The sequence below is a fragment of the Drosophila albomicans genome, chromosome 2R, assembly GCF_009650485.2.
Source record: "Drosophila albomicans strain 15112-1751.03 chromosome 2R, ASM965048v2, whole genome shotgun sequence".
Classification (NCBI taxonomy): Eukaryota; Metazoa; Arthropoda; class Insecta; order Diptera; family Drosophilidae; genus Drosophila; species Drosophila albomicans.
In genome coordinates, this window is record NC_047631.2 from 30,760,005 (window position 1) to 30,780,072 (window position 20,068).

The 20,068-nt window shown below is 40.0% G+C and overlaps 3 protein-coding genes across 4 annotated transcripts in view; 2 read left to right on the forward strand and 1 right to left on the reverse strand.

The window, feature by feature from the left end:
• The first annotated feature begins 11 nt into the window (after positions 1-11).
• On the forward strand, positions 12-3,323 carry LOC117576694 (uncharacterized). The gene is made up of 4 exons (XM_034261690.2): positions 12-675; positions 734-896; positions 1,006-1,189; positions 1,242-3,323. Exons 1-4 carry the CDS (start codon positions 153-155, stop codon positions 3,198-3,200), a joined length of 2,829 nt encoding a protein of 942 aa, XP_034117581.1. The 5' UTR covers positions 12-152; the 3' UTR covers positions 3,201-3,323.
• A 1,355-nt stretch (positions 3,324-4,678) lies between these two features.
• On the forward strand, positions 4,679-7,529 carry LOC117574441 (uncharacterized). Its single transcript, XM_034258278.2, has 6 exons — positions 4,679-5,231; positions 5,320-5,494; positions 5,554-5,723; positions 6,496-6,839; positions 6,900-7,131; positions 7,189-7,529. The coding sequence occupies exons 1-6, from the start codon at positions 4,703-4,705 to the stop codon at positions 7,527-7,529; spliced, it is 1,791 nt and encodes a 596-aa protein (XP_034114169.1). The 5' UTR covers positions 4,679-4,702.
• Positions 7,530-10,795: 3,266 nt separating this feature from the next.
• Positions 10,796-20,068, reverse strand: part of LOC117575302 (protein similar) — a 90,833-nt gene continuing 81,560 nt past the window's right edge. For both annotated transcript variants that reach the window (XM_034259454.2, XM_034259453.2), the window contains exon 12: positions 10,796-12,117. In XM_034259454.2, the coding sequence (XP_034115345.1) occupies positions 11,473-12,117 (645 nt within the window). In that variant the 3' untranslated portion in view covers positions 10,796-11,472. The remainder of the gene's footprint in view (positions 12,118-20,068) is intronic.

Sequence of the window (20,068 nt, forward strand, 5' to 3'; positions counted from 1 at the left end):
CCACAAATTTTTTCATACTCTATTGAAATTTCAGGGCGATAGCTTCCAGGCTCTAGCAATTTATAAATTTATAGCTGTGAAATTATTAAGTTTCTCTTGCTTTTTCATTTGCACGAAATTCAATTCCAATTAATTGTTTTCGATTTATCAACATGGCGAAAGCTCCCTGCTGTTGGGCTTCCAATGAGTTAAGTCGCGACAAAGAGCATTATATGCGTTGTTCCACGCGGGCGAATCAACCGCCGCCTTGTGACGATGGCAAAGGTAAGAAGGGAAAGGACAAGGATAAGAATAAGAATGTCTGCTGTGGAATGGCGTTTCGCCAGCAAATGGCCAAAGATGCCGAACAGCAGGATTCCGAGGAGTTACAGTGCGGACCTTCGAAGGGCAAGAAGGGCAAAAACAAAGCCGATAAGGAAAACTATCGCTGCTTTACTGCCAAGATGATCTGCATGAAGCTCTATATGCCTGGTCGGGACTTCGAGTGTCCCGATCAACTGAAGATCACGGCGAATGTGTGTCGGGGCTGCAAGCTGATCTTGTGTTCTAATCGCATCAATGTCAACTGTTTGCCGTCGGAGCCGAGTGCTAAATTTTCCATGCTGGCTGAATGTCTGGAGAAGGAGCTGAACGAGGGCATCTCTGTGTCCGTCTCATACATGAAGAAAGAAATCGGTAGGAGAAGAAAGAATCTGCTAAAAGTAGGGTATAATCATTATATTATTCTTCTTAGGACGTGGCTGCTTTGTGCCATCCGAAGCAGTTATTCTGCGCATGGTTAACACACTTCAGGAGGTCGTTTACACTGCCAATGTTGAGCTGACCTGCAAGGGCTGCACCGTTGGCATGTGCACTATCCGGATGTCAATGCTCATGCGGTGTCAGAACCTTGATCCGTAAGTAAGATCGGCTGGCTGCTGGAGCCTGGAGCTACGCCGCACGCCACACAAACAACTGAATTTCAATAGAGTAATTTTGGATATGGATACACGGACCCCTTTGCAGCTTGGAGACTTCCAACAATGACGGTGACTGCGACGACGATTGTGGGGACGACTTTGGCCCCACTTCACAGAGTTGTTGCTCATCCTCCGATCCTTGCCTGGGCTTCGTTAGCATGGAGGATCCTTCCTTCAGTTCGACTTGTTTTAAAACTTCTGAAAGCACCAGAAGAAGGGCTGGCGCTGAGGTGAGTGTAAGTTTGGAAACCGATTTATGCTTAACTCTCGACATCCTTTTAGCCGGTACAAAGGCTTATCGACATGGCAGGTCCCTATGCCGTCTATGGTTCACCGGATAATACAGCTGACTGTTTGGACTTCAAGGCTGTACCAGGACCGGGCGGACAATTCTCCCTCACCTCGCATCTGGGTGGTGGCAATACGAATCGCGTGTGTCCACAGATTTCTGCGCCCAAGCTCAAGCAGATGGGCATAAAGGTAGCACGCGAATGTCCAGTGTGTCATGAGGATGTCTCCTGGCTGCCACAGATCTCGGCGTGTCCACATTGCGGCTACAAGCCATTGCCTGAATTCGAGGAGAAAGAATACGATGAGCAAGCTTCTGCCAAGGATATACTCAACGAGTTCTTTGATTCCATAGGCAAAAATCCAAATGGTTTCTTACAAAACGACGCATCGGAGAGCACTTGTTCACCCAACTGCGAGCAGCAGCAGCCGGGGAGCAAGGCATCCGATGGCTTTGATACCATTGTGCAGGACTACGAAGCCCTTAAGAAGAGCATTAAGAAGTGTAAGTCCGCACAGACGTGCAACGGCCTTCCAAAAACCGCCCAGAAAGCAAAGGCACAAAATCTGCTTAAGGTCTTCACCGAGCTGCGTGATATGTTTCAGAGTGGTGATGCTGACGATAAGAAGCAGGCCAAGCTTAAGGAGATCTGTGAACAGGCCTGTAAATTGGCGAAGGCCACAAAAGGACATGGCGGCAGAAGATCACTGTCGAAACTAAGCGATCCATGTGCAGTCCGTAAGATGCGAAAGCGTTATTCAAAGCGGGAACGAGCGCATGTCAAGTCGCGTCTCTATTCACCCGTGGATCCGCTCGAGCATCGCAGACAAGGTCATGTACATTGCCATCAGGACGAGCACAAAGTCCCTGCGCACATGGGCTGGCTGTGGACTCAATGCCCCATGGCCCAGCGGCCAGGGTGGCGACCTGGCGCCATACGTCGCTCCATACGTGAACTGATGAGCTACTTTCTTAAGGACTTTCCCGTGGACAGCATACCCATCTCGAAGTACATGTCTTATCATCGCCAGAAGCCACAACCGGAGGAGGAAGAGGTGGAAACGGCTGAGAATCTAGTGCAACGACCTACGCTGCATATTGAGAAGAAGAACGACGAGTTCTTAATAACGCTGAGACCACTTAAGGATGCCGAGACCTTAAAGCAAGCGGCGAATCCGTACGCAAACATGAAACCAGTGCAGTTTCGCATTGTGAAGAATCCCCTGCTAAAACAGATTCGCGAACTGAAGCGTTGTCTCAAGAAGATGGGCTTTAGCAAGTGCAAGTGCCATAGGCCTGTGATGCAGTGCTACTGCCGCAGCTTCATCGACAAGAAGCAGTTGGTCGACGAGGTGCAGCGTCAGTGCCGGAAGCGAAACATGGAGGGCTGTGAATGCGACATCGTGCTTTCCGACACCAGTGACAGCGAGGCTGAGTTTGATTTTGGTGTCACGCCGCCAGCAGGTCTCATGCATCCAGAGCGACTGAAGCGCACCCACGTGACGCACACGGAGACGCAGTACAATGAGAACGATTGGGCCATGCCCACCATGTATCCGCATCCGCCCAATGCTCAGGTGCAGTATGGCGGTTGTGTGGTGGGCGAGCGACAGAAGCGTTTCGATTGGATCTTCGGCAAGGGATTTGTGCACCGCGAACCGAAGCCACCCAAGATGCGCAATCCGCCAAAGAAGAAGCCCAAGCGTCCATTCCCAGGTGCTCCGCAACCCCGGCAAGAAGGTGGCTTCACATCCGATGTCGAGTCGCCGCCCAAGCATATCCCCAAGCGGGAGTATCAGCTGGATGCGTCACCGAATGTGGATCGCCTGAAGCGACTCAATCGAGCCTCTCATCCGCCCACAGCGCTGGAGTTCCAACGCTCCAGAGAACGGGAGCCGGAAGCGAGAAAGGTCCGGTTTGATATCGCTCAAAACGAACAGTACCTTATTTAAGTAGTCATTCAAAATTATGGTATTTTAATTTTACGCTTTTAGCACATCTTCAGATTTGAATCTAGTTTCAGGAATAGTTGTAATAAAGATATCCATTATTTATATACATTTTTATAAATGAAATGGGACTTATTTCATATACCGTAGAATAATCGAAAAGAAATTCTAGTAATTTCACATCATATATTGGATTGCAGTCATAAACGAGACGAAACAAGGAAATGTATAATAATAATTACATACTGTTTGAAGATTTAAAATATGAAATATTACAAGTTATTGTTTTTCTAATCATTTTTAATCGAATTACAACTTATTTGCAGAACTTATTTGACCTTGTCCTTAACTTGTAAATACGCATATGTTTGTATAACCATGGTAACTTCTTGTATTATTGCCTCATTTTCATCGGTTGCCCCAATGTTGGTTTATCAAAATTGTTTGTTTATCTAACCTTTGGCGCGCTGATGGCAGCGATGATATAACAGCGACTGCACCAACTGTTAAGTACTTGCAATTTGTGGCAACAGTGGTATCTTGCCGTGCCACATATGGTAGCGTTTTTCCAAGCAATAAATAAATAATTTTCTCGTCTCTCTCCGTCTCGCTCTGTTGCTGTCACAAAATTGCTGTGCCGCTGATCTACATGCTGAGCAGGTAATGCGGGGATCCCCATCTTTGCCACCATCTCAGTAACCGCTTCGATTATTATGTTCTGCTTTATTCCGCTTGCAAATGCGTTAGCGATTTTGCATGTCACAATTCAATCGATTCTACCTTTCAGCCATCGTCTGCTATTCCCTTTGACTCTTCTCTACTTATTTGTCATCGTCAAGTGCTCAAATCTCACTCAGCCCGAAGCGCTTCAGTTTTAATGAATTTTGAATCGGTATCTTGATGGCAGACGCACGAGGCATGAAATTCACATGGTACCGGCACATTAAGTACACTTTGAGAAATGGTAGTCTGGAAATTGATATTCATGTTTATTTCTTAATAATTTTATGATGCAACATTATTTATAAACTGATTTTGTCTCCAAGATGGTTTTCTTTACCCACATCTGTAATACGTATACGTAATTTCTTGGTTCATTCATTTCAATTGGTATACATATATAATTAAAACAAGTGACTTGAATAAATATTTTTATATTTTCTGCAAAATTGGTTTGAAATGTGTTAATGAGCCCAGCAATTGTAATAAATCGAATATTTTAATTGGCTGTTAAGTATAAATTAATATTTTACTGGCGGCATCTAGCGGTCAGTGGTCATCTTCTAATTATTTACTGCTTATGCTGTGGTGGTGCCATCTATGGTACGTCACTTTCCTCTTAGTATCTTCTGTGTACAATATAAGCATTTTAAAGTATGTTGTGAGATCAAGAGCAAGTTGCTTTCAATTTCTTTTAGTGCATTCGCGACTCTACAAAGGCAAGTGAAACTGACAGAGCTGCGCTCAGAGGCAATCGAACCGCCCAACTAGTAGCACGCCCCAAAATGTGGCACAGCAGGTGGCACAAATTCGTCAACGACTTGGGAGTGTTGAGTGTTTTCTTGTTGCTCTTCAAAGTTGGCAGCGCGCCAGCCACCAGTGACAGCTCCAGTCTCAACTATAACAACTACAATGGGAGCATCAAACAGTTGCGTTTCCATGACTTTGAGCCGCGACAACAACTGACGCGACTGGTCAGAGAAGGGAAAGAAGCTGCTGGTGAGCAGGAAGCTGGTCGTGAGGCACGTGGATTCCACTTCAATGCCAGTGGCCAGGATGTCAATGTGGAGCTGGAGTTCATTGTACCCTTTGTCAGAGTGCCGGTGAAACGGAGCATAAAACTGGCTCGTGAAGCTGTGCAGAGTGTGCTGAATCTGCAGAAGGGAGCACTGCTCAACACGGCTGTGATTGTTGTTGCAGGTGCCATCATAGCGGGCATAGTGCGTCTTGTGTTGGCTCCCATTGTGTTCACCTCGTTGGCAAATAATTATGCCGGCTACGTTGCCAAGGAATACGAAGATTCTCCAAAGAGCAGCAACACCATTAGCCGAGGCAGTGAGTAGCCAAGTTAACACAATAGTTCTTACAGTTGGCTTCAATTTCCCTTTTCTTCTTTTTATAGTGCGAAGTTTGACGCAGGTGCTGGAATCCCAGCTAGACGAGCACAACATCGATGTCTCTGTTTGCGCACAACGCGCCATTTGCCAGTACTTGCAACACAATGCGGCACAAGCGCATCGCTTGGATGCTGGTTTCTCTGTGTCAAACGCTGCCAGGTTGCTTCATCTGATGGCCAAGTAAGTTTGCTTATCTTTAGCTTACTTATCTGGTTACTTAATTTGAAACATTTCTTTAGCTCTCCATGGACTGATTCTTTGCTCAATGGCACCGCAGTGTTCAGCGCCATTGATGTGGCACGCAGCAGTCGCAACTGCAACCAAATCTATCGCAGCTGCAGCTGGCCGCAGCTGCAAGGCAACATCTTACAGAGATCCTGGCCAAATGTCTTACAGTATTTCAACGGACGTTTGTTCCATTAATTATTTAGTTGTTACTTATTTATTTGTTGTTCCTATATTTAATAAAGATAATATTGTAGAATAGAAATATTTTGGTGTATTTTACTGAAGCGTCATTGGGTTATGAATATTGGCAAGAAATCAAAATGGATTTTTAAATTGTTGCAAAAGAATCGATTGATAATGAAATCAACCTAAATTTGGAAATCATTTGTTAGTCGAATTTAAGATATGACTAAATAATTGGGTTTTAAAGGAAACTGAAAAGATCTGCATAGTTAGTTGATAAATCTATTTAAATTACACGGTAAACGAATAGAAAATTTGCAGGTTTCAATTTGAAAACAGCCTTAAGTCCCTACTTAGTTGATGTATCTTTAGTTTTTATAGAAATTAGAGAATTTAGAATAGCTAATTAATAAGAGAGAAATGCATAACATTTAAGTATGAATAAAATAGCAAGTTACATAAAATCGCTATACTTTGTATGGGAATTCAGTCTAAAAGTGCTAATCATGACCGACAAGAAATGCTGTCGATACGTTGCCGTTATGGCTATTTGGCAAATGTAGGAAGAGCAAGTGACTTGTTCCTCAATGCGAACAAAACGCTTCGCACCTTAGGCCGGGGGGATTATGTCACGCATGCGCAACAAACAGTGGCAACAAAGCGTTTGCGGGGCGATGCATGCCGCAAATTATCACAGCCAAGAGGCAACGAAGCGCAGAGTGACAAATTTGATAGCGACACGTAACTAAGCACTCCAAGACCAAGAGCAGGCGAACATTGCGATCGCAATGGTTTTCAGATCAGTGGCAGACCTCAAGGCGGAAGCATGCATCTTGTGACTTTAGCTCAAATGATCCTGCTGATCCTGGCTGGCTGTGTGGTAATTTGGGCAGCCAGCGAAGAGAGCGAAGAGTCGTCGTCAAATGAAGCCAATTCATCCTCCTCTGAGGCTGCAAAGGAGCAGAAGCAGCAACAGTTCAAGCAGCATCATCATCCGCCAGGTGTTCGTCTGATATCCTTTGATACGGTGGATAAGGACGTTGCCATCGGCCTCGACTATCTGCTGCCCTTTGTCACGGTGCCAGTGAAACGCAAGCGCCATGAAGCTCCGAGAGTAATTATTTGTTAAATTGAATCTAGGCTTGAATTTGTAACTTCCACTTTATTTTGACAGCCGCTGGTCATTGTCAATTCTGCAGCCATTTTCAGTTGCGGCTTAGTTGCTGTTGGCGGCATTATTGTTGGCCATTTAATACGCAGCATGGGACTAGAGACAATTGTACCTGATCCTAAGGAGGACTCAGCCAAAAAAGCAGCACGTGGACTCCTCGATGAGCAGCAGAATTTTCTACAGATCTTCGACAACTTTAAGCTGGTCTATCGCAATGAAAGCGGCGAGAAAGTTGGTAAGTTTAACAATTCTGGAAAAAATTAGATGTGCTTAAGTACTACTCAAATTCTAGAGACTGGGCTGACTAATTTAGTGGATACCATCGAACACAGTCTTTTGGACAACGACATCGATCTGCCTGCCTGTTTGCTTAAGTCTCTTTGCACATTCACTCACAAGGCTGCGAGAAATGTGCGCAGTGGTCAGGCTTCGGATATGGAGCTAATGCTAGATGGCGTCACTAGTTGGCATTGGTTGTTATCCTGGTTCGAGCAGTCGGCGATCCGTGAAGCTGTTGAAGCTGGCAGATTGTCTGCGCCACATTATTGCAATGCCAAATATCCACGCTGCAAATGGAACTCTCCAGATGAAAAGCTTCTTGCTCTGCTGCACAACAATGTTCAATTTAATTAAACTCAAAATAAGCTGAACGATTTTATTTGTATTAGTTACCTTATTTAATAAGTTAAAAGATTAAATATAGTATTTAGATTTAGCAAAATATAATCTCGTTGCGTCCATTTATATTTTTTCGTTTTGTTTTTTGGCATATTTAATTAAAAATTCAATTTAAAATATAGTTGTTTTATTATTTGGTCACTTTAAATCAATAAATATCGATCGGAAGAGGTAAATATGTTAAATAAGTATTGCCTTACAGTTTGACGCCCATTGCCACGCCCACAACGCCCGTCCAACAACATATTATCATACGTGTTGTAGTTGGTGATGTAATTACCAACTTTGTTGTGGTGAGCTGCTCGAAGCCTACGCGAATGATCAAAAAGTGTCCAACCAGCAGTTGAAATACCAGGCGATCATAAATCAGCAGCAAGCAGAAATGTAGAAAGTTACCTAAAAATGTTGCCCCTTAATGATAGGCAACAAATATTTTCATAGCAGTCAGCCTCAAGGTGCCGTTAGATCTGAGAGAGGATCACACCGCTCTGAGTTGTTTCTCATCTTAGTTTTGAGTGAGTTTGCGTGCTACTCTTTTATGTTTGCCTGGTATTTCATCCGCCTCACGCAGCAATTCGCCATGGAATTTCGTCGAGACTTAAAGAGACTTTTGCGCATACATACACAAATTAAGTTGTTGTTGTAATCATTAATGTTTTTGTAATTACGGTGTACTTGTTGTTGTAATTACTAATGTTGTAGTTGTTATTGGCCACTCGAAACTTAAGTGAGCGGCTAAAAGAGGCAAGTCAGCAGATAAAATACCAGGCAAACATAAATCAGCAGCCAGCAGAAATTCAAAAAAATTACTCAAAAAGTTACTCAAAAAAGCTACTCGGCTGAATGTGCCGCGTAATATTAGAGAAGATCACAGCGCTCTGAGTCATTTTTCTTCTTAATTTATTAGTGAATTCGCATGCTACGCTCATATGCTTGCCTGGTATTTCATCCGCATAACGATGCTGTTTGTCATGGAATCTCGTCGGGATTTCTAGAGTCCTTGCAGATACACAAATGCAGTTGTTGTTGTAGTCATTTTTAATGTTGTAATTGTTGTTGTAATAAGAGTGGCAGTTGTAGTTGTTGTTGGCCACTCGTAACTGCCGCAAACGGCTTTAAAGTGGCAAGTCAGCAATTGAAATACCAGGCGAACATAAATCAGCAGCAAGCAGAAATGCAGAAAGTCACTCAAAAAAATGTTGCCCCTGAATGATAGGCAACAAATATTTTCTTAGCAGTGAGCCTCAAGGTGCCGTTAGATCTTAGAGAGGATCACACCGCTCTGAGTTGTTTCTCATCTTAATAATGAGTGAGCTTGCGTGCTACTCTCTTATGTTCGCCTGGTATTTAATCCGCCTTACTCTGCGGTTTGCAATGAGATCTTGTCGACATCACGAGTTCATTTGTTGTTGCAATTATTGATGTTGTTGTAATTACTGTGTACTTGTTGTTGTAATTAGTATGTTGTTGTAGTTGTCATTGGCCACACGAAACTTTAGTGAACGGCTAAAAGTGGCAAGTCAGCAGATGAAATACCAGGCGAACATAAATCAGTAGCAAGCAGAAATGCAGAAAATCACTCAAAAAGTTATTCAAAAAAGCCACTCAGCCCCAATGTGCCACATAATATCAGAGAGGATTACAGCGCTCTGAGTCATTTTTCTTCTTAATTTTTAGTGAATTTGCGTGCTACTCTCTTATGCTCGCCTGGTATTTCAACCGCATCACACTGCGGTTTCCAATAGGATCTTGTCGAGATCACAAATACAGTTGTTGTTGTAATCATTAATGTTGTTGTAATTACTGTGCATTATTTGTTGTTGTAATTACTAATGTTGTTGTAGTTGTTATTGGCTACTCGAAACTTTAGTGAACGGCTAAAAGTGGCAAGTCAGCAGATGAAATACCAGGCGAACATAAATTAGTAGCAAGCAAAACTGCAGAAAATCACTCAAAAAGTTTTCTTAAAAATCCACTCAGCCGCAATGTGCGGCGTCATTTTTCAAGTGAGACCTTGCAGATATATAAATGCGGTTGTTGTTGCCATTTTTAATGTTGTAATTGTTGTTGTAATTAAAGTGGCAGTTGTAGTTGTTGTTGGCCACTCGTAACTGCCGCGAGCAACATTAAAGTGGCAAGGCAGCAATTGAAATACCAGGCGATCATAAATCAGCAGCAAGCAGAAATGCAGAAATTTACTCGAAAAAATTTTGCCCCTGAATGATAGGCAACAATTTTTTTCTTGGCAGTAAAAGTATGCCACAAAAATATTCTGAACATTGCTTTCTTAGAAATATATTCGTAGCTTAGCCATATGTTAACGCATTTAGACAAGACATGATGCACTCACTCATTTCATAGAACACAACCTAAAAAGTGGCATGTCGGCAGTAGATATACCAGGTAAACATAAATCAGCAGTAAGTAGAAATGCAGAGTCACTCAAAAATGTTGCCCCTTAATGATAGGCTACGATTTTTTCCATGTCAATAAACGAAAGATTTAAATGCGCAGCCCAAAAGTATGCAATACAAAATCCAAAAAATACTCTTAGAACGGCCGCATGTTGATTGGAATTGTTTCATTCGTTTCGATGAATCCAAAATGTTTGATAAGTTTGACATGTCTGTCAAAAATATATTGTTCGACAACAACATCAAGTTGATCTCCAAAGATTTTGCTAATTTGTCATTGGCAATCATCGCCGTTATTGGTGCAGTTTGTTCATTACTCATACGCCATATAACTCTTCTGAAATACCTTCCCAAATAACAAAGTCATTATATTTTCGGCATCATGAAACGAAGTCTAAATTTATTGATCAATATTATTAGCAAAAAACATAAATGTGAAAGAACATTAAACAAAATTATTATTTTTTGAATCCAAAGTATTAATAAAAAGAGGTCCTAACTAAACAGACGATGCTTTGTGAATAATGCGTCCTCTGGAACTAAAAGCTAATTTACAAAGAAACATATTCAAACAGGATGTAGACAGATTTCAAGACAGAGTGACTGACTATTAAGCTATTGAAAATTGTGATAATTGATAAAAATAAATTGAAAGCAAAATTATCGATAACATAAAAAAGCTCAAATGAAATTGACAAAGAATCTTTAACATAATTATAAAGTATTATTTTAAACGTTAAATTACTTTTTGAAAACATTCAACTTAAAACTAAGTTATTTCCATAAGTATTTGTTACTTATATCTTCATTATTATTATTATTATTTTTTTTTGCTGGCTTTTCTTTTTTGTAGAACATTTTGAAATTTTTTTTGTGTTCACAGCTTTTGCGATTGAATGTTGATCGGATTACAACCGTCACCAGAAATATTACTTGAGCCTTTACAAGCAAAAAACTATGAATATTTTTCTTTATGCTTTTCCTTACATCAATATATGTTGTATATGTGTATAATATGTATGTATGCATGTATATGTTTTTTACGTTTTCCATATTTTTTTTGTATGTGTGTGATTTTTTCTGTTTGTGTGTAGAACCATTAAAAACTAAATTACATACTCATATATATTCATCTGTTCTAGGCAGTTAAAGTTTGCTACAAAAAACTATTCAAAATATGTTGAACTTTTCCTGTTTTCATGTGTCTCAGTGTTTTTGTGTGTCAATTTTGGGTTTTGTTTTTCATTTCGTGTTTGGTTTTTTTTTTCTATTTTTACGCAAGGCTCATTAACATCAATCTTTTGGTTATATGCTTTGATTTTCACTTGATTCGTCTTCAAATTTTCAAATGCTCTCATCATTATTCTTAACGTGTTGCAAATAACAAACAAACAATGCCAAAAAAGAATCTAAACAAAAGAAATGCCTACGTAAAAATGCAGTTTTGACCCCTCTTGGATGAAAAGTGTGCTATGTTCTGGGTCTTAGGCTATCTCTGGCCATCCCAGCACCGTCTCCAGTTGATTCTCGGTCAACTCCATGTCGCTCATGTTGTAGTCAGCGGTGCAGAGCTCCTTCCACAGCTCGTGATGCTGCAGGGGATTGCTGCTGTCCATGAAGGATATCGAAGATTTACGACTGGTGCCATTGCTGCCAAGTGTCTCCTCCTTCTCATCGATGTCGGCCTCAAGCGGCGGCGGTGCCGGGGGCAAAGCAACCACATCAAGTGGCGGCGGTGTTGTCTCGTTCTGTTCATGGGTCTCATTGATGTTGTTGTTGTGGGTCAGCTGCTGGTTACGCGCCTCAACCAGACTGTTGTCATCGATGCCACTGTCGCTGGACGCATCCGTGTCGCAAGGTGTCAAAGCCGGCGGCATAGAGTCATCCAAAGAAGCAACCGAACTGGCATCGCCATCGCAGCTCGGTGCCTGGAATACAGGCGACAACTGCAGACTGGTTCCACTAATCAGCGGATTGTGGCGATAGTTGCGCAGCACCGAAGCTGTTGAAGTATGACAGTGCAACGGCATGGTGTACTTGGAGGCATCACCAACTTCAAAGATGGGTGTCATCACCTGGTCCATGGAGTTGTCATCGATTACCATGGGTTCAGCAGTTTCAACATTCACCTGTTCAATGGGGGAGGCAGAGAGAAAAGCAGAAAAAAGAATATTGTTAGTAAGAGTGAATGACTAAAATGTTTATAAATTTATCGAAGAAATACTAGAATTGATAAATTTATAAACATTGTTATGAATAGATAATTCAAAGAAGCAGCTGGCAAGTCTGTAAAATATTTAATGAAATCATTCTCTGTCAATCGTTATTATTACAACTTTTTGTTGTTCCTTGGTTAACAATTTGTGTTTGCTTTGTAAATGGATCGATTTTGGGAATTTGTTTGTTTTATAATATAAAATTGATACTTAAGAGTTTATCTTTAACTTAATTAATAATGCATCGTTGCTTAAATAAATCGTAATTAGTTTCACTTACATTATAAACTAGCTTAAAATAGCTTAACATAAACTGAACTTAATGTGACGTAAATGAAACAATTTATAGCTTAATTATGCCCGAATGCAATCTTAAAGACGTCAGCCAAAAAAGCAGCTCATTAAAATCCTGGCTGCCGAATTTGCTCATTCGCATTCATAGCGAGCACGCACAATTAGGAGACCTGATAAGCCAAAGCCACAAGACACTTCTCTCGGTCTCGGACTTGGATTCTCGGACTCAGACTCGTGTAAAGTATAAAAACACAGCCTAAACCGACAGCCGCAACCCACAAACAGTTTACAGCCCAATTCAGTTTGGAGATCCAGTCGAAGATTTGGGTCTAAGCCAGAGCCAACAAACAACAGAAGAAAAACGAAGACAAAAACGAAATATTTAAAGTCAAGCCCCCGCTGGGAGCGCAGAGCAGAGGAAAACCAACACTTGAGTCCATCAAAAAGTCGAGCCGAAGGAGGTCGCCACAGCACAGCTCGCTATAAATCATATTTTAATGATGGCCCCAGCCGGAATTCGTTACACTTATCCTTGTTCAACTCACTGTAATAGAATACGCCAATGAGGGGGACGAGACAAGTAAAGAAAGAAAGCCCAGTAACAATGACGACGTCGACGACGAGGACGATGGAGGAATATGATTATGATACACAAAGGAGTGCTCTACTTGTGCTGCCACAGGAAATCAGGCACATATCAATCAACCAGTGAAAGTCGAAGCGAAGAAGAGGGCAGCTTGCAATTTTCAAATGACAATAATGATAATGAGTATGATGATGATGATTGAGAGGGGAGGATTAGATTGCCAAAAACCAAAGAATTGTGGTCAAAGTTCAAGTGCAGTTTATTGAACCATTGTTCGCATCGTTTAACAACATATTTGCAATGCTTTCACACAGCTTTGCGCTAATTGCGGCTGCAGCGAAAAAGCGAAAGTGCTGTAAATTGATCGATGAGCAAATAACCCAAAAAAACAAAACAAAAGACAAAGGAAATGTAGCAGCTAGGAGCAGCTGGTGTGGGGCGTGGCTGCCACCACCCGCAGGGGGCAACAACAGTTTTGCGTCACACGACACAAATCTGCGCCTCTAGCGACACATTAACAGCTGCTGCTTAGCGTTTGAAGAACGTCATGTGAGGCACACACTTCGAGATAGAGATGACAACGTGAGGCGTGAGCTTGTTTTTTTATTTCCAGCCCATCTTCAGCAGATACACACACACACACACATCTGTTGTTGGTGTGGCACGCGCCGCACGCCTCGAGGCACAGTGCTCAATAATAGGTTTATTGTTTGATATATTGTTCGAGTTTAGAATCATAAGACATCAAGTTGGACCTAATAAATTATTAAAGCATAGAGAGCCGCCCAACACTTACAATAATTGTTAAAGTATCCTTCGGGGGGGAAAAGTGCTGAGCTTTGCAGCTCTTTAAAGCGCATTTAATTGGTTTTCATTTCATTTTCGGTGTGCTTTTTATTTGACTCGGTTCATTGACATTACGTGCCAATGCGAAATGAGTCACTCGGCCAGCACACACAAAAGTAATTAAAGCTTCAACTTTTTGTAGCCTACAACAAGAACTTTGCTATGCTCTGTTCTTCCAGCTGCTGTTTAACGGTATACAGTTACATCTTTGCTGTTTAAATTTTGGCACAGGAGGCGTTTGACTTTTGCCACTTACGTTGCGTAATTTGTGTGACAGGCGGCAAGGCGAGTTCTCTTGGGACTGCGACGCACTTAAAGGTTCTTCTTCCGTTCCATTCTTTATGACGAGAGCGAGAGAGCAAAACTTGAAATTGATTTTGTCAGCGGCAGATTTTCAATTTGGAAAGGATTGCCTGACTGCTCGCTCGTTCGCTCGCTCGCCTGCAGACATGCTTATCACCAGAGACAAGAATCAAAGGCAACGTTGCGTATACGTAATGAGAATCGTTTTGCTCTCAAATGTTGGCTAAATTAAATTTCTGCCTCTGATGACAATATTTAAAGTTGTTTCGGGTACACACACAGACACACACACACACAAACAGAGATACGCACACATGCTTGTTATCTTTGTGTGTGCTTAGCATACTTAAGTGGCACAAAGCTAGCGTCGAAAGTTGCTTTTGTGTGAGCAAATAAATAGCTGGAACAACTTGTTCCGGCTTGCTTTTTGATAAAGTCCACGTCGCAGCTGCTGCTGCTGCTGAAGAGAAAAAGAGAAAGCGAAGAGAGAGAGAGAGAAGCGGAAATGTTGAGGCAACTTGATTAGGCTCGATAGCAGGCAGCAGGCAGCATCATTTATACCAATCAAAGATTTTTATAAATGGGCCTCACTTCAACGCTGGCCATTCGTTGATTTTGGGCGTGGTCGAGCAACAGAACGAGATTAATCAAGTTTCAGCCTCTCAATAAATATATGCTGGCAGGCAAATAGGAATACGATGAATAGCCCCAACCCAACTTCTTCTTCTTGTTGGTCGACAAACATAATATTTATGCACATAAATCTGCAGAAAGATGAAGCCATCGATGCGCAACTATCTTGTCTCTATAACATCCCAAAAGGAAACACAGAATTAGTTTTATTTGTATTTTGTTGTCTGTTTGTTGTAGCTGGTTTCATAGTTTGATCGTTTTGCGTCGGTATTTTGCTAAAATATTTATTAAAAGTTTATTAAAATACTTTCATAATCCATATCCATATACATGTCGTATTCTTGATGTTTAATTACTATTTCGGCATATGTATGTATTTGTATTTTTTGTTGTATGTGTGTGTGTGTATATACTTAGTACATAGTATAATATTGCATACTTTGCGGCGTTTACAACTATATATTTTTATTTATGTATTCATATATGTATATATATTTATTTTTTTTGCATTTGCAGCATTGTATAATCCATTAATTGGAGTCGAATTCAAGGCTAGTTAAATTTATGCTACAATTCTCTTCATTTTCATTTTCATTTTTCGTATTCTTTTTTTATATTTCGTGTAAAATTTGACTTAGTTGGAGGTATTCTCTGGTTTTTGTTTGTGGAAAAACTCGAAATAATAATGTGGAAAAAAGCACAGACATTTTATTTTAATACCCAGTTTCTATGGCAGTTTTGAGGGTAGAAACTCGTAACCCAAAACAAAATGCTGCTAGTATTCTAAGCTGCTTATGAGGGCAGACAAATAATTGTTGGCCTTTTTGTGAGTGTGTGAAAATGTTCGTTGGCTACGCAAATAAAACTAATGCTGCATGAAAATTGCTGGCCATTTGCTTATGCGACGCGTCGACACTTTGACAAATGAGCTGCAATTTAAACAACAGAAAGAGAGAGAAGAGTAAAAGAGAATTGGGGGAACGAAGAAATAGCAATAGAAGTAGGTGAAGGAAAGTTCGCTATTTAAATGTGTTGTTGAACCTGTTGATAAGTTTGCATAATTTACACATAATTAATCAAGGCTGACCGACCCGTTAACCGGGCGTATGAGCAATATTTCTTGAATATACACTTCAAATTGAGTCGCAGTTCGGAATTCGGGAGTTGATTGGCTACAAGTGTATTTGTGGAGGGTAAACAAAACTGACTTTCTCATGCTTGGCCATTAATCAAGCGGCTGCCAACGCTTGGCCCCAAATCAATTGCATCGGACTGAAAGTGCTTTGTCAGCCTGTCGCGACTTGAGTTATGATGAGTCAACAAATTGGCCAACGGATATGTGTGTTGTCTGAACTAAGGAGGAATTTAACATGTCTGTACTTATTATATTGTTGTATCTTGAGAGAGATGCTGTATAAAGATATATTGTGTATACACAATTTATTGTATATATATCGTTTTATATGCATTGTATTGTATTGTATATAAGTATTACTTTAATCATTTTGCTAGCACAAAAATTGCAGCTAATTTTGTATTCCAAAAATTTTGCTAGAATTTTGTTTTTTGTTGTCTTGACATTGAGTTAGTTTTTTGGTTTGTCTGAAGCATATATTTGTCTGAGGTATTCTTTGCTACGGCTGATACGATATTTGTTACTTCGCACAAGTACTTAATATAATGCTATAAAAATTACACAACATTTAGTTTACTTTTACTTTTTACTTGCGCTAGGTTTAGGTTTAGGTTTTAGTTTAGTTTTTAGATTTAGTTAAGATTGCTATGCTTGGGTTTTTTTTTTTGTTTTGCTTTACTATAAATGCGAGTCACATACAACAAGATTTTTATTTGGGAGGTAGTAGTAAAAAACATTATTTTGTATTCGTTTCGGGTATTCAAAATGGTAGCACAACATTCACTAATGTGGATTTATTTGTTTATTCAACTATTCAAAAGTTTTGTATTTTGTAATTTTACTTTAAATCTTTTACGTTACGTTTATTGTAGATTTTAGTTAAATAATTTATAGACTTTGCAAATAGTTTTTGTTTGTTATATGTATATGCATGAATTTGTATTTGTATGTATGTTTATGTATATGTATTTGTTATACAGGAGGTATATATAGTAGTTGCAGTGCGGAGACGAGATCTCTCACACACTCGCAGAGATGTACTTATGCATGTACTGAGGTATATGTGGTATATTTGTTGTAATTGTATGTACTTTCTGTTCGATTCTCGACCTTGTCGTTCACTCGCTGGAACTGTACTCGCTAGAGTTGAACTCGTTAGAGTTGTACTCGTTAGAGTTGAACTCGTTAATTTTCTACTCGTTAGAGTTCTTCTCGTTAAAGTTCTACTCGCCAGAGTTCAACTCGTTCGAATTCTTCTCTTTAGAGCTGCACTCGCTAGAGTTATACTCGTTAGAGTTGAACTCGTTAATTTCCTACTCGTTAGAGTTATACTCGCCAGAGCTCAACTCGTTAAGCTTTTTCTCTTTAGAGTTCCTCTAGCCTGAGCTGCACTCGCTAAAGTTTTACTCGCTCGAGCCGCACTCGCTAGAGTTAAACTCTTTCAAGTTCTACTCGCTCGATTTGCACTCCGTCTCAATAAAGCTGTATCCGTTCTTTTCTCTAACTAGTTTTCGTTCTCGTTCCCATTTCCATTCACATTCACATTCTCATACGTAACGCGAAAAAATTTCAACTAAATCTTATATGAATGTATGGAGTAAATGTACGAGTAGTCGCTATTATTAATGCTAAACAAATTTGACTTGCCTTTTGAATTTACGCTATATATATGTATGTATGCATGTATATTGAGTGTTATTCGCTATTCATATTTTAAGGTTTTTTTTGTTAATAGTAATTTAATATAGTTTTAGTTAAAGCCACATCGATTAATTTTTCAAGAGTTTTTCTAGTCGATTTCTAGGCATTGCTAGGCAAAATGCAATTGCAAAAAGTATGCCTGGTGTTTTACCTTTTTCTCTGTCCACTTCCACTTCGATTCCTCTATATATACATGTACACTTATTATATACTATATTGTTTTAGTTGTAGGCTTTTCATTTTTCTTGGTATGTGTATAATATAATAATTTTGAGAGTTTTTGGCTCGCAGTCTTTTCGGGCTATAATTATTTTCATTATTTTCAACTTGCACCATTTTGCAATCAGTTTTCGGGATTCTGACATTCTAAATGATTATCAAGGAAATACTCTTTAATTGTCCTGGTATTTGTCTAGTTACGATTACAATTACGATTTACGATTAATACTTAATACTAACGATTAACGACTAACACTTGTAGGATTTCTTTTGAGTGGATTGCTTATCAAATTTCAATTGTTTTTTTTTTGTTTTTTAATTCTTTCTTAACTAACAAAATGTAAATTTCCTATGCAGCAGTTTTGAAGTACTATTTGAACACGAGTTCGTTTCTTTCAGTTATTGTTGTCGCTGTCTTGGGAGGTAGTTACGGTCTGTGTCTTTGTGACTGCCATAAACGCGAGGTAGTTACGGTTCAGTATGTTTTTCTTTCAACAAAATTTTGCTATTTATTTGAATTTTCGCTAGATGCTGATGCTGTCCAGCGGTAGCCAACGAGCCAAGGCAACGGAACGGAAAATGAAACAAATGATATAAAATGAATCTCGGAGGCAAATAATGATAATAATAATAATGTGCGCACACAAAAGTAGGCAGCACTTTTCAAGAAGGCGAGAAGGCAAGCAAACATTCCCCAACGTAATGCAAATGTGTCGTAACAGCCGGGCCAGAAATATGTTGCAACAGTCGTTGACATTTCCAGGACGTGGCCAAGTGAAATAAACTTTCTGCAGCCGGCTGGGAGGAAGAGGAAGAGGGAGACTTCACAGTCCGCCTACAAAATGAGCACAGCTCGTGTTGGCCATAAAAAAAAAGAGGCCCAAACAGAAACTAAAAAGAAGAGAGACAAGAGCGGGAAACAGAGAGAGCACATCAGCTGAGCTCTCTGCTGTGTGAAGAGTGAAAGTAAACGTAAAAGTGAAAGCGAAAGCAAAGAAGAGACAAGAGCAAAGCAAAGGGATAGACACACACAAAACGTTCGAGTGTGCGTTTGGAGTGCGAGATGTAAAATCAATACGAAATAATGCCACGTGCTGCCTTTAAGCCTCGACATGCCCATTAAATAGACAATAATAAAAATGCTAATGTTATACCGACGAGTATGAAATCGAAACCCAGCCAATGCGTTCGCACCAGGCAGTGTCAATAGCCAGAGAGACAGACAGAGATAGCAATAGAGAGTAAAGTGGATAGCAAACACAAAAATCCATTGCATACCTGCAGGCGCACATTCGATTTTAAAACCCAGGCAAAAGTGAGTGAGAAGAAGAGAGCTTTAACAGGCAGCGTCGTCGATAGACTTTGCGTGTAAATTAATGTCGTCTGCTTTATTTACGATGGTGTGCAAGGTGGTGCGGTGGCTCAGGTGGTGGCGGTGGTTCAGTGGGCAAACGAAAATGCGCATTAGACACGCAACGCGCACAAAGTTTAATTAAAGTCACAATGAAAAATTTGTTGGGCACGCACCAAACCCACACACACACCAACACACACGCAATGTGGGTCAGTATTTATGAAAAATCAATAACCAAAAAGATAAAGTATATAGAGAGAGTGTGTGTAAATAAAACAAAATATGATAATTGTGTAAATGTTTTTTTTTTCTCGTTTTTTTTTTTTAACTTTGCTTAAAACTTAAATTAAAGTAAGACCGTTGATCCTTAGAGGCGTGGCTAAGCTGGGCGTCATTCGTTCGTATTCGTTAAATACATTTTCACTTTTAATGAACTTCTCTTTCATTGTATTATGTGACTGAGCTAGGAAACGCCTCAAATAAAAAAAAAAAAACAAACTTAAACGACGTAATATCGCATTACGTGATTTGTTTTTGTTGTAATTGCTAATAGTGTTTTTCCTTTTGTCTAGTATTATCTAAAAACTATTTATATATATATATATATGTGTGTTTAGTACTCGTTAATCTCTGTCTCGATTTCCGATTTTCGACTTTTGACTATCATTAATTTTAGCTAGTTAATAGTGTTTTTTCTTTGTTTATTTTCAAAATTTTATTTAATCTTTTTTTGTACCATCAGCGCTCGAATTTGAATTTGTTTTTCGTAACTTTTACAATTTACAGGGTATTC

Coding starts and splice junctions, on each gene's coding strand:
- LOC117576694 (XM_034261690.2), top strand. CDS start 153: ATGGCGAAAGCTCCCTGCTGTTGGGCTTCCAATGAGTTAAGTCGCGAC. Junction 676..733: donor ATACATGAAGAAAGAAATCG/GTAGGAGAAGAA, acceptor TATTCTTCTTAG/GACGTGGCTGCTTTGTGCCA. Junction 897..1,005: donor CGGTGTCAGAACCTTGATCC/GTAAGTAAGATC, acceptor ACCCCTTTGCAG/CTTGGAGACTTCCAACAATG.
- LOC117574441 (XM_034258278.2), top strand. CDS start 4,703: ATGTGGCACAGCAGGTGGCACAAATTCGTCAACGACTTGGGAGTGTTG. Junction 6,840..6,899: donor AGCGCCATGAAGCTCCGAGA/GTAATTATTTGT, acceptor TTATTTTGACAG/CCGCTGGTCATTGTCAATTC. Junction 7,132..7,188: donor TGAAAGCGGCGAGAAAGTTG/GTAAGTTTAACA, acceptor CTCAAATTCTAG/AGACTGGGCTGACTAATTTA.